The sequence below is a fragment of the Megachile rotundata genome, chromosome 7 (genome assembly GCF_050947335.1).
Source record: "Megachile rotundata isolate GNS110a chromosome 7, iyMegRotu1, whole genome shotgun sequence".
NCBI lineage: Eukaryota > Metazoa > Arthropoda > Insecta > Hymenoptera > Megachilidae > Megachile > Megachile rotundata.
Window position 1 is genome coordinate 8,971,798 of NC_134989.1, and position 12,914 is coordinate 8,984,711.

At 31.9% G+C, this 12,914-nt stretch overlaps 1 protein-coding gene across 4 annotated transcripts in view; it reads left to right on the top strand.

The window, feature by feature from the left end:
* Positions 1-12,277, top strand: part of jvl (javelin-like) — a 130,850-nt gene extending 118,573 nt beyond the window's left edge. For 3 of the 4 annotated variants that reach the window (XM_076534029.1, XM_076534030.1, XM_076534028.1), the window contains 2 exons: positions 153-851; positions 5,333-12,277. In XM_076534029.1, coding sequence (XP_076390144.1) covers positions 153-851; positions 5,333-5,647 — 1,014 coding nt within the window. In that variant the 3' untranslated portion in view covers positions 5,648-12,277. Of the gene's footprint in view, positions 1-152; positions 852-1,410; positions 1,563-5,332 lie in introns of those variants that run through there. The other variant, XM_076534031.1, reaches the window with a different exon arrangement.
* Positions 12,278-12,914: the final 637 nt, after the last annotated feature.

Here is a 12,914-nt window from a genome sequence, read left to right on the forward strand (position 1 = left end):
TATTTGAACTACGTGGACCAAGTTAACATGACTATGCTCATAAAACTTTTATTGATGATCTCAAATCTTAGGTGTTAATTTATTGTCATTAGCCATAATACATAATCGTTTAGGAATCCATATGAATATTGAAATTCCATTGCAAATTTTAGCTCGAAGAAAGGAATATCGAGCTGGAAGGCACCCGAGCACGTGTCCGCGTGTTGGAAAGACTTCAGCAGCGTCCGCCGACCGAAGGTGATCCAGAGGTGGACACTGAGCAGCCAAGATGCGAGCAGAGCGGTCTCGAGCCAGGAAGTAGCACGGAATCGGCTCGCGATCATCATCAAGCAGTCGAGGTGAAACCGTCGCCCCGACGGCGTCCTAGTCGTATACCTTTGCCGGGTGCCACCGCGAAGTCGACGGCACCCAGGCCACCTAGCCACGGAAGGAACGACAGCAAAGAGTCGTTGAAGTCGTTAACGAGACCTCCGCGTGATTCTAGTCGCGACAGTCACGGTGGAAAGTCTCTGTCGAAGGCTCGTGACTCGAATCGAGACTCTTTGAACAACAAGAGCTTGACGAAGAGCAGTAACAGCAGCAACAACGGCGGTGGCAACAATAACGGGAACGGAAACAGCAAGGAGACGAACAGGGAGTCCCTGAACAGGTCCCTGCCGCGTAACAATTCCAGCCGAGACTCCTTAAACAAATCCTCCTCGCTGTCCCGAGCCCGAGACTCGCTGGAGTCTAACAACCTCGGCACGTCCTCATCCCCGGGGACGACTCCTCCTCGACGACCGCCCGCTCCTGCACGCCGTTCCCACAGCCTGGCCCGCGCGTCAACGTCCGTTGATACCGAGAACGGCAAGGTACGATCCGTAAAGCTATACTTTTGGAGCAGCTGGCTGAAGTCACCGGTGTCCAATGGCCAGATCTAGTAGAGAGTCCACTGTATCCTCTTCTCCAGGACGGCCGATAGTCGCTGTTTAGGGATATCCGCTGCTTCTAACCGCGCCCTCATTCGAGCCCCGCCTCTCGGACCTCTTTAATATCCTCCAGTTTCGACACACTGACATATACTCACCGTGATCCCCGTTAACAAACGTCTCTGCTCGCGATCGGTTACTCGGATCTCACCACGATGTGTCTACCACGGGTTCTATCATTTACGTCACCGAGCATCATGTAACCGATTCGATCCGCCGTTAGCGTTCTAATCGACTTTTAATCGACGTGTCACGCTGTTCACGATCGTTCTTTTAATCACTTCCGTAATCACTCTCTCTTTTCGTCGTTCTCTTTGTGCGGTTCCTGCTTCCATACGTAGCTTCTTTTACCGAGAGGGATACACAGTTCGTAGCGTACTAGTTTTCTTGAGATCGCGAGCGATCTAACACCTTCCCTACGACACGATCATTTCTGATACAGAGTTACTGAAACTCTGACGCACACAGAGACTTTCGACCGACGCTTGTCTTAAAAATACGACGAATCGCCCGACGATCCACTACCGAAATGTCTGATCTGGAGCGCAGGCGAGCGTGCGTTCGAGCCCGTCCCCGGCGGTCCAATAAAGAAAATGGCCCCTTCTCGCGTGCCGCCGGTTTTTCTCGTAAGTTATGCTTCTTTTATTATCATTTGCTTCGATGCTTCTTCCTGGATGTGGTGAGCTATGAGCCTGTTTTTATCCTGATTCTTCCTGTTTTTTTCGTCAGTAGTTCAGTAGTCGTCCCTATACTTTTATCACTTTGGAGTTTGGCATGCGCACGCACCCGTAGTGAGCCTCCCTGTAATATCCAATTAAATTGCCGGGTCCTCTGTAGCGTTCGTATAATTTCCTATTATTTTACCTTCTTTCTTTTCAGACACAATTAGCTAAATTTCTGGTCCTTGATTTTAACGCACCTTATCATTTAGGGGTTTTGCGGAGGTTGAAGGGTTGAAGGGTCGAGAAAGAAAGCAAGTTAATTTTAATTAACTTTAATTAACTTGCGAGTTAATACTTGATAAATATATTTGTAATTTATTGCTGAGTTTCTTGTTTATCAATCTTGATTTGAGTTTCTTGTTTATTCGTTAAATTTGATGTGTCTTTTATGGAAAAGGTATATGTGGAGTTTAGCAGTAAAGGGGATATAATTGGAAGTCTATGTTTGTTTTATTTGGTGTTGCTTTTGATTTTTTAATTAAATGTGCAAAAGTTTTTGTTACCCATAGGTACTGGTAGGAGATACTGGAAAAATGGGTAAGATAATCATTGATTATATATTTTTCTTATTTCATAACATCTTATGACATTAAATTATGTTCAGTTAAAAAGTACAATCTCATAATTTAACTTTGATATTCAAGATAGTTATATCTTGAAGAAGTTGATAATTTAAAATGAAGAGAAAGGTGAATACGTTTATGAGAATTTCTTTAAAAAATATAAAATCATGTTACTCGACAATTCAATCCTTCATATAGTTTAGAAGGGAGAAATAACTGATCAACGATAAAAATGGTATTCAGTTTTAATAGTACGCTATCAATTATTTTTACCTGCACTGTTGAATTTTATTTTTTTATAATGCAGTAGTCGCGTATTTTTACAACGAATGCATGTGGAATGGTATAATGAGTTGTTCTGAATTTTGTGAACAGGTAAATTAACCCTTAAAAGTTGCAAGGTTGTATATTGCATTATAGAGTTATTATAGTTATGACATAAATTTGCAAACTTTCAAATTCAGAAATTTGGAGATTTAGGGATTTGGAGAATTTGATAATTGGAGAATTAGAAATTTGGCAATTTAGAAATTTGGAAAATTAGAAACTTAGAAATTTGGAAAATTAGAGATTTGGAGATTGAGAAATTTGGAAAACTAGAGATTTGGAGAAATAGAGATTTGAATATTAGAAATTTAGAAATTTAGAAATTTGGAGTTTTAGAAGTTTGGAAATTTAGAAATTTGGGAATTTGGAAATTTGGAAATTTAGAAATTTGGGAAATTAGAGATTTGGAGATTGAGAAATTTGGAAAATTAGAGATTTGGAGAAATAGAGATTTGAATACTAGAAATTTGGAAATTTAGAAATTTGGAGTTTTAGAAGTTTGGAAATTTAGAAATTTGGGAATTTGGAAATTTAGAAATTTAGAAATTTAGAAATTTGGAAAATTGGAAAATTAGAGATTTGGAGAAATAGAGATTTGAATATTAGAAATTTAGAAATTTAGAAATTTGGAGTTTTAGAAGTTTGGAAATTTAGAAATTTGGGAATTTAGGAATTTGGCAATTTAGAAATTTGGAAAATTAGAGATTTGAGATTGAGAAATTTGGAAAATTAGAGATTTGGAGAAATAGAGATTTGATATTAGAAATTTGGAAATTTAGAAGTTTGGAGTTTTAGGAGTTTGGAAATTTAAAGATTTAGATGTTTAGAAATTTAAAAATTTAAGAAACCCCATAATGTTAGTCAACACACTACAAATATAACAAATATAACAAAACTGTACTACACCTAAAACAAATATATCTAAACCAATTATTAACTTCACAAAACAATACTACTTTAAGGGTTAAAATACCAAAAAGATTAGTCGAATCAAAAAATTGACTGTCCAATTAAAATCACAAAATTCACTGAACAACCCAACGAAAAAGCGAACATCGGGAAATACTTATCCGTCCGTTTCCTCCACTCTCCACTCCTCCATCGTGTCGTTACATCTCGTCGTTTACAGAAAACAGAGAAACGAACAATTAATTTAAGCACACTCGTCCGGTAAAAATGTTAATTTTCACGTCGCGCTAGTAGGAGATTCCCTTGTTTTTTTTCAATGTCCATTAATCATATAGTTTGTTTGCTCTTTTATTTGCTGAAGTTTGATCTTATTTGCTAGCGTTGCTTGTATGCGGATATAGCCTCAAGAGCCATGACGTGGCTCGGATTCGCACTTATAATGATTGATGTAAAGGAAAATGAATCGACCACACGCTTACCTGCTTGGCCTTGCGGTTTATTGTCCATCTCACGTCCAGTGCTACGTGATACTACAAATTAAATGCTACTTCGAATTTCTTTTTTAATACGCCCAGAGTGTAATTGATGTTTGCAGTGACGATCAAAAGTTCAATCGTTTTCTTTGATTGATTGGGTGTACTGGGTTACCTAACTTTATCACCTTAATTATCTCTGTTATTGCTAAAGTTATATAACATACACAGCATCGTTTCAGTAGTAATCATTTTCTACAAGTAGATTTTTTTAGATTTCAAGGTTAATTCTATTTGTTTTTTTAATGAAATTATAGATATTTTAAATGGATTGATCTTTGGTTTTGTTTAAAGAAGGTTGTGAAAAATTTTAATAATTTGAGAGATGTTTATAAAATTTAATTTAATTTTGTAGAAAATTATTTCATAACTTATGGTGTTTTATATAAAAATTTGAGGGTAGATAATAAAGTGGTTTTATTAAAAAAAGGAATGCAAATACACTTCATGTTTTGTAGGAAATTTTTAATATTTTTTATATACACCAATTTTTATAAATACTATAAATTAATGTTGAACAAATTAAAAATTATTTTTGAGTTTTAAGTATGTCATTGATCTTTGTAATTTTTTCATAGAATGCTAAAAAATGACGTATGCATAAAAACTATGAAATGTGTAAATTTTTTAAAATCCTAAGGAGTATATTTTAGTATCAAGAAAAATACATGCACTTTTCCTCTTTAGTTACTGGTGGTAAAATTTTGACGAGGTATTTAATCAAATGAGTTTCTTAACCCCAATTTTAAGAACTACTTTCACTCTTTCATGAGTAATAAAAAAGGAACAAGAATTTTATTATCTGTTACAAAATGAGAAAGGTTAAGAATTTATCGAACAGTTATACAAGTACATTACGTTTTATATAAATACATTTTTCGTATCTAAAAATACTTTGCAGACTTCAGTCTTCTCTTCTGTATGAACGTAGACAGTAATTCAGAAAGGACAGTCTCTTACTTTCATACAAATTAAAAAAGTCAAGGTTCTTTAAATTTTTATTTTAGTTCAAGAATTAATATATACAATTTATGTTTTATTGTTCGTTTTTCAATTTTATTTTTAATCTCAAATATGCACTGTTATACGAACGTTTGATCGTGACTGCAAGAATGTCTACTCGACCCCACATTTAGTAGCACTTTCGACAATCATTATGAAAGAAGGTATACGAGCACTTGATCATTGTGGGTTTGTGTACTATGCCTCGGAGGAATCACGTACAAGCTGCGTACAAGTCTCGAAACTCAGTTTTATCATCGACCACCGTCACCTCGTCAAAAATGTTAATGAGATTCGATGTTTTTCAGAGTTGCACCGAACCACCGAGTTCTTGGTGCTCCACAAACGGCAGCTTCCGACACAGCGACTCCTCTTTGTATCCGGACTCGTTGAATCAGGAGACCTCATCGGTGACTGGCACCACCAAAGTGGAATTCATCATTGGTTCACCAACCAGACGATTTCGACAGAGCTCTGTCTGGCCACATCGTTATTTCGACAGCATAGATTCCGCGGCCATGTTGTCCGAAAGCCTTTTGACAGACGAATTCTCGCTTCGTCGCGGTGAAGCTCTTGCCGAGTGCGATTCACTCGAGTGTCAACCGATTTCGAATGAGAGCTGAACCATTTGTGTTTAAAGAATCTTGATATGCTGTTTTATTTAATGACACTTGCAAACGCTTCGTGCTCGAAAATATTATATTGGCCAAGAAGTTTCAGAAGACAATAACCTCATGTGGCAGTGCTTGCTCGCCACCTTTGATCTTTCTGGTAATTACATGAATTTTTTATTGACTAAAGTCTTGTCTTGTGGTTTTTATTGAAAACGATGCATTGTCCATTTATTTTAACTTTACAGTATACAAATTTATTTAAATTTATGTGTAGACACTTGAAGAGTATCGGTTGGTTAATATGGATTTTAGTGGTGAACAATTTGTGTTGAGATTACTTCATGATTCACTAATTCTAGATTTTGAATGAATTGATGTATTATATCACTCTTTACATTCAATAACTTTCTTTTCCTTTTACTTATTTCTCGTTAGAATTTTTTAAGTGAAGGTCACACATCAAGGACTCCATAACTTAATTGTATGAATATTTGGGTAATTTATGTTAAATTTGCTGTTTGAATAGAATCTCAGAATGCTAATATAATTATCCTTTCACAAGATTCCTTTCAAACTTTCAAACTCCCTTTCAAGTTTCTACATAATTAAGGAATATTAATTGTGTGTTACGTAAATTATATTTCAAAAGCAAATATGTATAATTGTGCTTTATCTCAAAAAAGAAGGCTGTTGCAATACCTGAAACACTGTTTTAACACCACTAGGTGTTAATTATTGGAAGAGTTTCACTCATTTTAGTTTTTTATTTTGACTCTAATGAATAGTGCATTGTTTTCACTGTAATTTACCATCAAGATCAAAAGTTTGAGTAAGAAATCATGCAGATACCACACAGAAAATAGAGAAATAAAGCTTTTGGCCAATCTGATATTACAATTTTTATTAAAGTGACAGTGAAGGGTGAAGATTGGTATAAAAATGTAGCTGATGTAGGATCTGAATTTGTATGTGTGAATAAGGGTTGAAAATTTGCATTTCATCAAATAATGAGATGGCAGTAAATAACTTCTCTAATATAATAATTGAAAACTAGTATTTTATGGTAGTAATCAATAATGTGTAAAAATAACATCTGAAAGAAAAACTGTTGAGTTCATTTGTACAGAGATAAATATTTATAGCTGTGTCAAATATAAATGATTTATTGAGCAGTGAGAGTTTGATACAAGAAAGTACAGAATATTTTATATTACTTGAACAGATATCAAATTTGATCTTTGTAATATTTGCAAACAAAAGCTTAAGTTTTCTCTCTTTAAATATTTATGACATTAAAGATTCAGTGCAGGAGTAAATAAGCAACAAAAAAAGAAACTCAGTGGGCTGTTTATGTATTTGGATTTATTTAATTATGCACAATTGACAAGCTATAGAAACCAAAACTTTTTTTCTAAATGTAGAATACATTTTACTTATTGAATTAAGTGTTCCATAGGATTTTACAAATATCAGATCAATGTATTTATGTTGTAAAGTATGATGTTTTATTTATTATAAATTTTTTTACAGTATATTAGATAGGAATTATGTACTTACAAGAATGTTGTGGAAGTGTTTGAAATGCAATATCTAATTTTAAATATATATTTTTAACCTCATTATTTCTACTTTCTTGGCATTGATTAATTGCAATTCTTAAGAAATATTTAATATAAACTTTGTACTATTTCTATTCTAATTTTAGAAATTATTTGTAATTAACTATTTTTATTTAAATTATTATATTTTATGTTATTATCCAAACAGAAAGTAGAAATATTTGATGGAAATATAGAAACATTTATTAAAAAGCATGAGTTGTAAAAAATATCAAGATTCTTTAGCATACAGTAAAATTTTTTGCTCTAAGGGATTAAAACAGGGATTGTATATTCTTTATTTGATCGTTTCCGAATTTCTTTTATCTTATTCTGCATTTTACGTGCATTTTCATTTTACAGACTTTTTGTATACATTCGCCAGATTTTATGTATTTCAGACGCCGTGGAATTGTATCTTGCTGTATGTTTACGAATTATGTAACAATTAACCAAGCTTTTATTTGTTGAAATGTTTTAAACGTTTGCATTATAGGATGGAAGATTAAACACGATACACCGATGTGTGTTCATTTGCAGTATAAATTGCAGGGCATTGATGTATAAAAATTTCGAGTGAAACTTTTTTATTTCTTAAAGGTATTTTTTAGACTTTCGAAAAATAAATCGAACTTTTAAACAGTCGAAGTCATTGTAACGCAAGATGATGGTTGTGAAATTTACCGTTTTTTTTTAAATATTATTTTTGTCTTTTTCATGAATGGAGACACTGTCGGTGAATAAATAATTAAAGAACGAGAATTTATAAGTATCCTTTTGATTAAACAGTTTCTATAAAGAATATAAATGCGAAAATCGTCAACTCTTTCTTATACAATCAAGGATATTTTCATGTATTACTATCATTTATCATCATAATGTATAATATTTCATAACAATTTGTTATCATCATCTATATCTTAAAATGAAAAGAACATCTACAATTTAACATGCAATTATCTTTTTGAATTGAGCGTTACTTATGTGGATTTTTAATATTAATTTAAATTGGAAACTTTCTAAATTTCTAAATTTGAAAGTTTGATAGCTTGTAAATTTGAAAATTTGCAATTTCAAATTTCGAAGCTTAAAAAATTGTAAATTTACAAATTTGTAAGTCTGTAAATATATACATAATTTAAAAAGTTTCTAAATTCGGAAAGTTATAAATTAAAAAATTTGTAAATATTTATTTAAATTTTGAACTTTTTTAATTTCTTTATTTATCTTATGATTTATGTTTTAATCTGTCTTGCTATAAAAATAAAATAAAACAGACATTCTATCAAATTCTACAAGTGATAAAATTTTTGTATTATATGTATATTTTGGATGATAAAAATGTATGCAACAATATAGTGAAAATCATGATTGTTCCTATTAATATAGTGATTTTGTGTTTCACTTTACCCTGTTGTTTGTGTATAATATTTTTATGTCACAATAGAAAATTATTTCTATTGAGACATGATTTTGTGTTTATCGTTAATGTTGGTCCAATAAGTATCTGCTCAATTTTTATGAATTCAGAGAAAGTAAGTACTTTCTCAGTAATACAAAGAAGCAATCATGTATACTAACATTTCAAGAATAAGTTTGTTCAACAAACTTTTGATTACTTGATACAAGTTATTTTCAATTAAATGTAAATGGAATTTTTGAAACATATTTCAGTGCATGTTATATTTGTATCTTTATATCTTAAGACTGCACCCATCAGCTGATAATTATCTTGTTACCGTCAAACTCTTTTCTTTTACAGAAATATGATGTAAAGGAATTAGTTTAATGTCCATAACATTTACATTTACATTTACATACAGAATTAAATCAACTCTATTAATCTTTTCGTGTGAGAATTTAAATAAGTATATACCATTTCAAATTTAATTGCAACAAATTTTGAACAATTTTCTGGTAGCGAGATTGAAAGATAATGTAATACCTTATTTATAAATCCTGTTTTAAGAGAAATATTTTCACTTCTCGCTGTCAGTATGAATTATGATAATTGTATTGATTTTACCTACTTGTTTTATTGGTTAAATTTTTGAAATTCATCTATTAAATTTTTAATGTTTATATTTTCCTAGATTTGCTAATTTTCACAAACACGAAAAGTTTAATAGAAACAAACAGAAAATGATATTACGACCATTAGCACATTCCATGCTGCAAAATCGAAGATTAACAATCTTGTATTCCATGTAGCATTTGTACCTTTTGTTAAAACTTGCGTTGTGATTAATGTAACTTATTTATTGTGTGCGTGTGAAACGTAATTCGATCTTGTGCGTATTCTCATCGTTTATAACGAGGGACATCTCGAACGAAAGTGTCCCTTTATCCACGAGTACCAAGAGGGAAAATCGAGTCGCGTGAAAACTACAGAAAGAACCGAACAAAACAAATGTGTATCGGTGTACGAATAAAAATTGCCAGAAAGCTTGTTTAGAATCACACATATCACGCGAACTGCCATAAAAAACCGTATCTTCATTCGATTCATCAGTTTTAGGGGTTAACAAGCTGTCGAATAAAAATGTTAAACCATTACTCATTCTTTTTAAATATTCAAAGCATTCCTTTGTAAGAAGAATTTCTTCTGTCAAGAATTTTTACTGACATTTTATATAAGGTACATCGTTCCCGAATTTGTATGTTTCAAGGAATTATGAGGTAAACGAATTTCCATTTTTCCCGGACCAACTTAAAATTGCAATCCATTTTTGTTCTTTCTTCGAGAAATTGTATTAAGAGGAAATGAGGTCTTCGGTTTACTTAAAAAGTAGAGAAATACGTATAATAAGGATGTGCAAGTTAGGTATGTGTACTGGTTGGGTTTGGAAAAATTTTAGCACCCTTCAGGACTGTAGGACTTTCAGAATTTGGTAATTTGGATATTTAAAAATTCAGAAATTTAGGAATTTGATAATTGGAAAAGAGGGGAATTTAATAATCTGGAAATTGGAAATTTAATTTGAGATTTACAGAATTTTGAAATCTGGAAATTTCCAAATACAGCTACTGATAAATTTGAAAATTAGAATTGTGGGGACTTAGGAAGTTTGAAACTTAAAAATTTAGAAATCTGGTAAATTTGCAATTTAGAAAATTGGAAACTGGTATTTGGAAATTTAAGACTTTCAGAACTTGTAAATCTGTAAGTTTAGAAATTTTGAAATTTAATAGTTTATGTTTGTAAATTTAGAAATTTGAAAATTATAAATTGTTCTGAGTATATAAAGGATTCCCATCCAATTTCGTTGAAGTTTTTCCAAGTCCAAGCCGTACCTGCACATCTCTAATAGCTTAAAGAATAAAAGAAAACTGAACGAACGTGATTTTTATCCTAAACGTAGCATGTTCGAATTACCGTTATATCGAATGTAATGACTCATCGAAACACTACGTACCACACAGTTCCTTGCTTCAACCAATTTCGTTATTTATACAAAGAAAAAGAAAAATAATGAAAAAGTGAGGGAAAGAAAGGTGGCGGCTACGAGAACATCGAGCGTGCGTTTATTCACGCGATCGAATGTAACCGAAAAAACGTGTGAACTATGTGATCGATTTAGCCGAGTTCTCGTATAGAACTGACAGACTTTACTGATATACATATATATGTATATGTATATTGTATTATTGTTTTAGTGCCTAACTATTTTTATGCGACTAGAAGATACCAAAACCGAAACTGTGCGTGACTTGTCGCGACGATAATGGTGGTTTTCCTTTTTTATTTCTGTCGTCGCGATTCGACGAAAGCGAATATACAGGCTGTTTTATAACACCAATTTTTGCTATAAACTTTGGGCACAAAATCAATTAAAATATTTACTATATTCAGAGATGTACTTAACATAATGAAAATTTATGGAAAATTTAAATACAGTAATTATGGTTCTTTTAAATCTGTAATGAACTTTGTTAAAAATAATATTCTTTTATGTGGATCTCAATTATAGTTCAGTTAATTAAATTTCAAAGTGATAGTATGTGTAAATCTTAGAATATCAAAAATATGTTGAGCGTGAGATGTCAGTTAAGCCAATCATTTACAAAATTATTATTTGTTTATACATAAATACAAAGTAACTGTTTTGTGTTAGCGTTGCTGGCTATAACATTTTAATTTTAATGGTCCTGATATATTCATTCTTATAGTTTTAAAGATTTGTACAGTTCCACAATTTTATCAGTAAAATAGTACTATTAATTGTTGATATCTTCAAGTAGAGACTAAACAATTTATTAAATTATGATCAGAAATATTTTTCTATTGAAAACTGTTTCAAAAAAAAAATATAAGTAACAAGCTGAAGGTGGAAAACATTCATTATTTATATAAAATAATATACAAATTGATGTACATCAGCAGCAATGTCTGGTTAAAACAATAAGGCTAGTAGCCTTAATTACTTAAATATATTAAAGTATGCACATAAACAGATTAATAATGTGAATTGTATTGCTTCAATTTATCATCCAAGATTACTGCAACATCATAAAACAAAAATAAAATGAAATGTAACAACTTGTATGAATTTTTAAAATTGCTTTTGTGTCCTCTGTTTATTATAAAAGTAACTACTGTTATGAAACATCCTGTATATGTACGAATAGAAAAATGCTCAGATATCAATAACGAACGTTCGTGTACACAGCCGGCGGACAAATCGTGTGCCGACTGGAGGCTATTATTTTTATACCTTAATTAACGACTGTGAGAACGAGAGCGAAGAGAGTGTTGTGAACGTAACTGCGTTGACGTTAGCAGCTTCCTTTTCTTCTCGATGATAGTGATTTATCGTCGTTGTATTATATTTGATTTCTAGGCTTAGACTCGGGCCGGGCCATTACGCTCGGTCTCGATGACGAATTGTTGGAAAATTATCGGTCCAAACGGCCACTATTTGTACGTGTATATATGGTACGGCATTCGCGAATTATTTAAAAGTTAGATGAAATGTACAGGCGAATCTGTGTAACGATATCTGCGACAATGTGATCCGATTAATAAATACGATATTACATATTCACTGCGATTTTTATTACCGATAATATTAATGTTAGGGCTAGGTTTAGACATTATCTAAATATAGTAGCAAAATGAAGTAGTTAAAGAACAGTCAATAATGTGTTAAATTATTTGGCTATATGTTAGTTGAAATAATCGTTAGTTTGCTGGGATAATTATATGTTAACTTATTTTGATACTTCAATTTTAAGTGAATTGATACTTCAACTGATACTTCAATTTTAACTAATTTTGATACTTCAATTTTACTGTAAAATAATTAATATGAAGATTGAAAGCATTTTGGAAGTTTCCTTCATAAATGTATTTTAGTAATATTTTCGCGGGTGCTGAATGGTTTTTTACTCGAAAAAAAATTTCTTATCATTCTTATGTCATTCCCTATATCATCGACGAGACACAGTATAATGTGCGAATTATTCTGAACATATAATCTATATCTGCGGACCAACGGAATATATTGCAAGTAGCATAGAATCAATATTAATAAATATTTAATACATATATAACGTATTAATCAATAAAATCGATATTAATTGAATTTTTATAAAAATCGAACAAGTGGCGCCATCTCTTCGGCGAACAGGGTGAACTACACACATTTGAAACGGGTGTTTAATTAGTTCCGAAACTG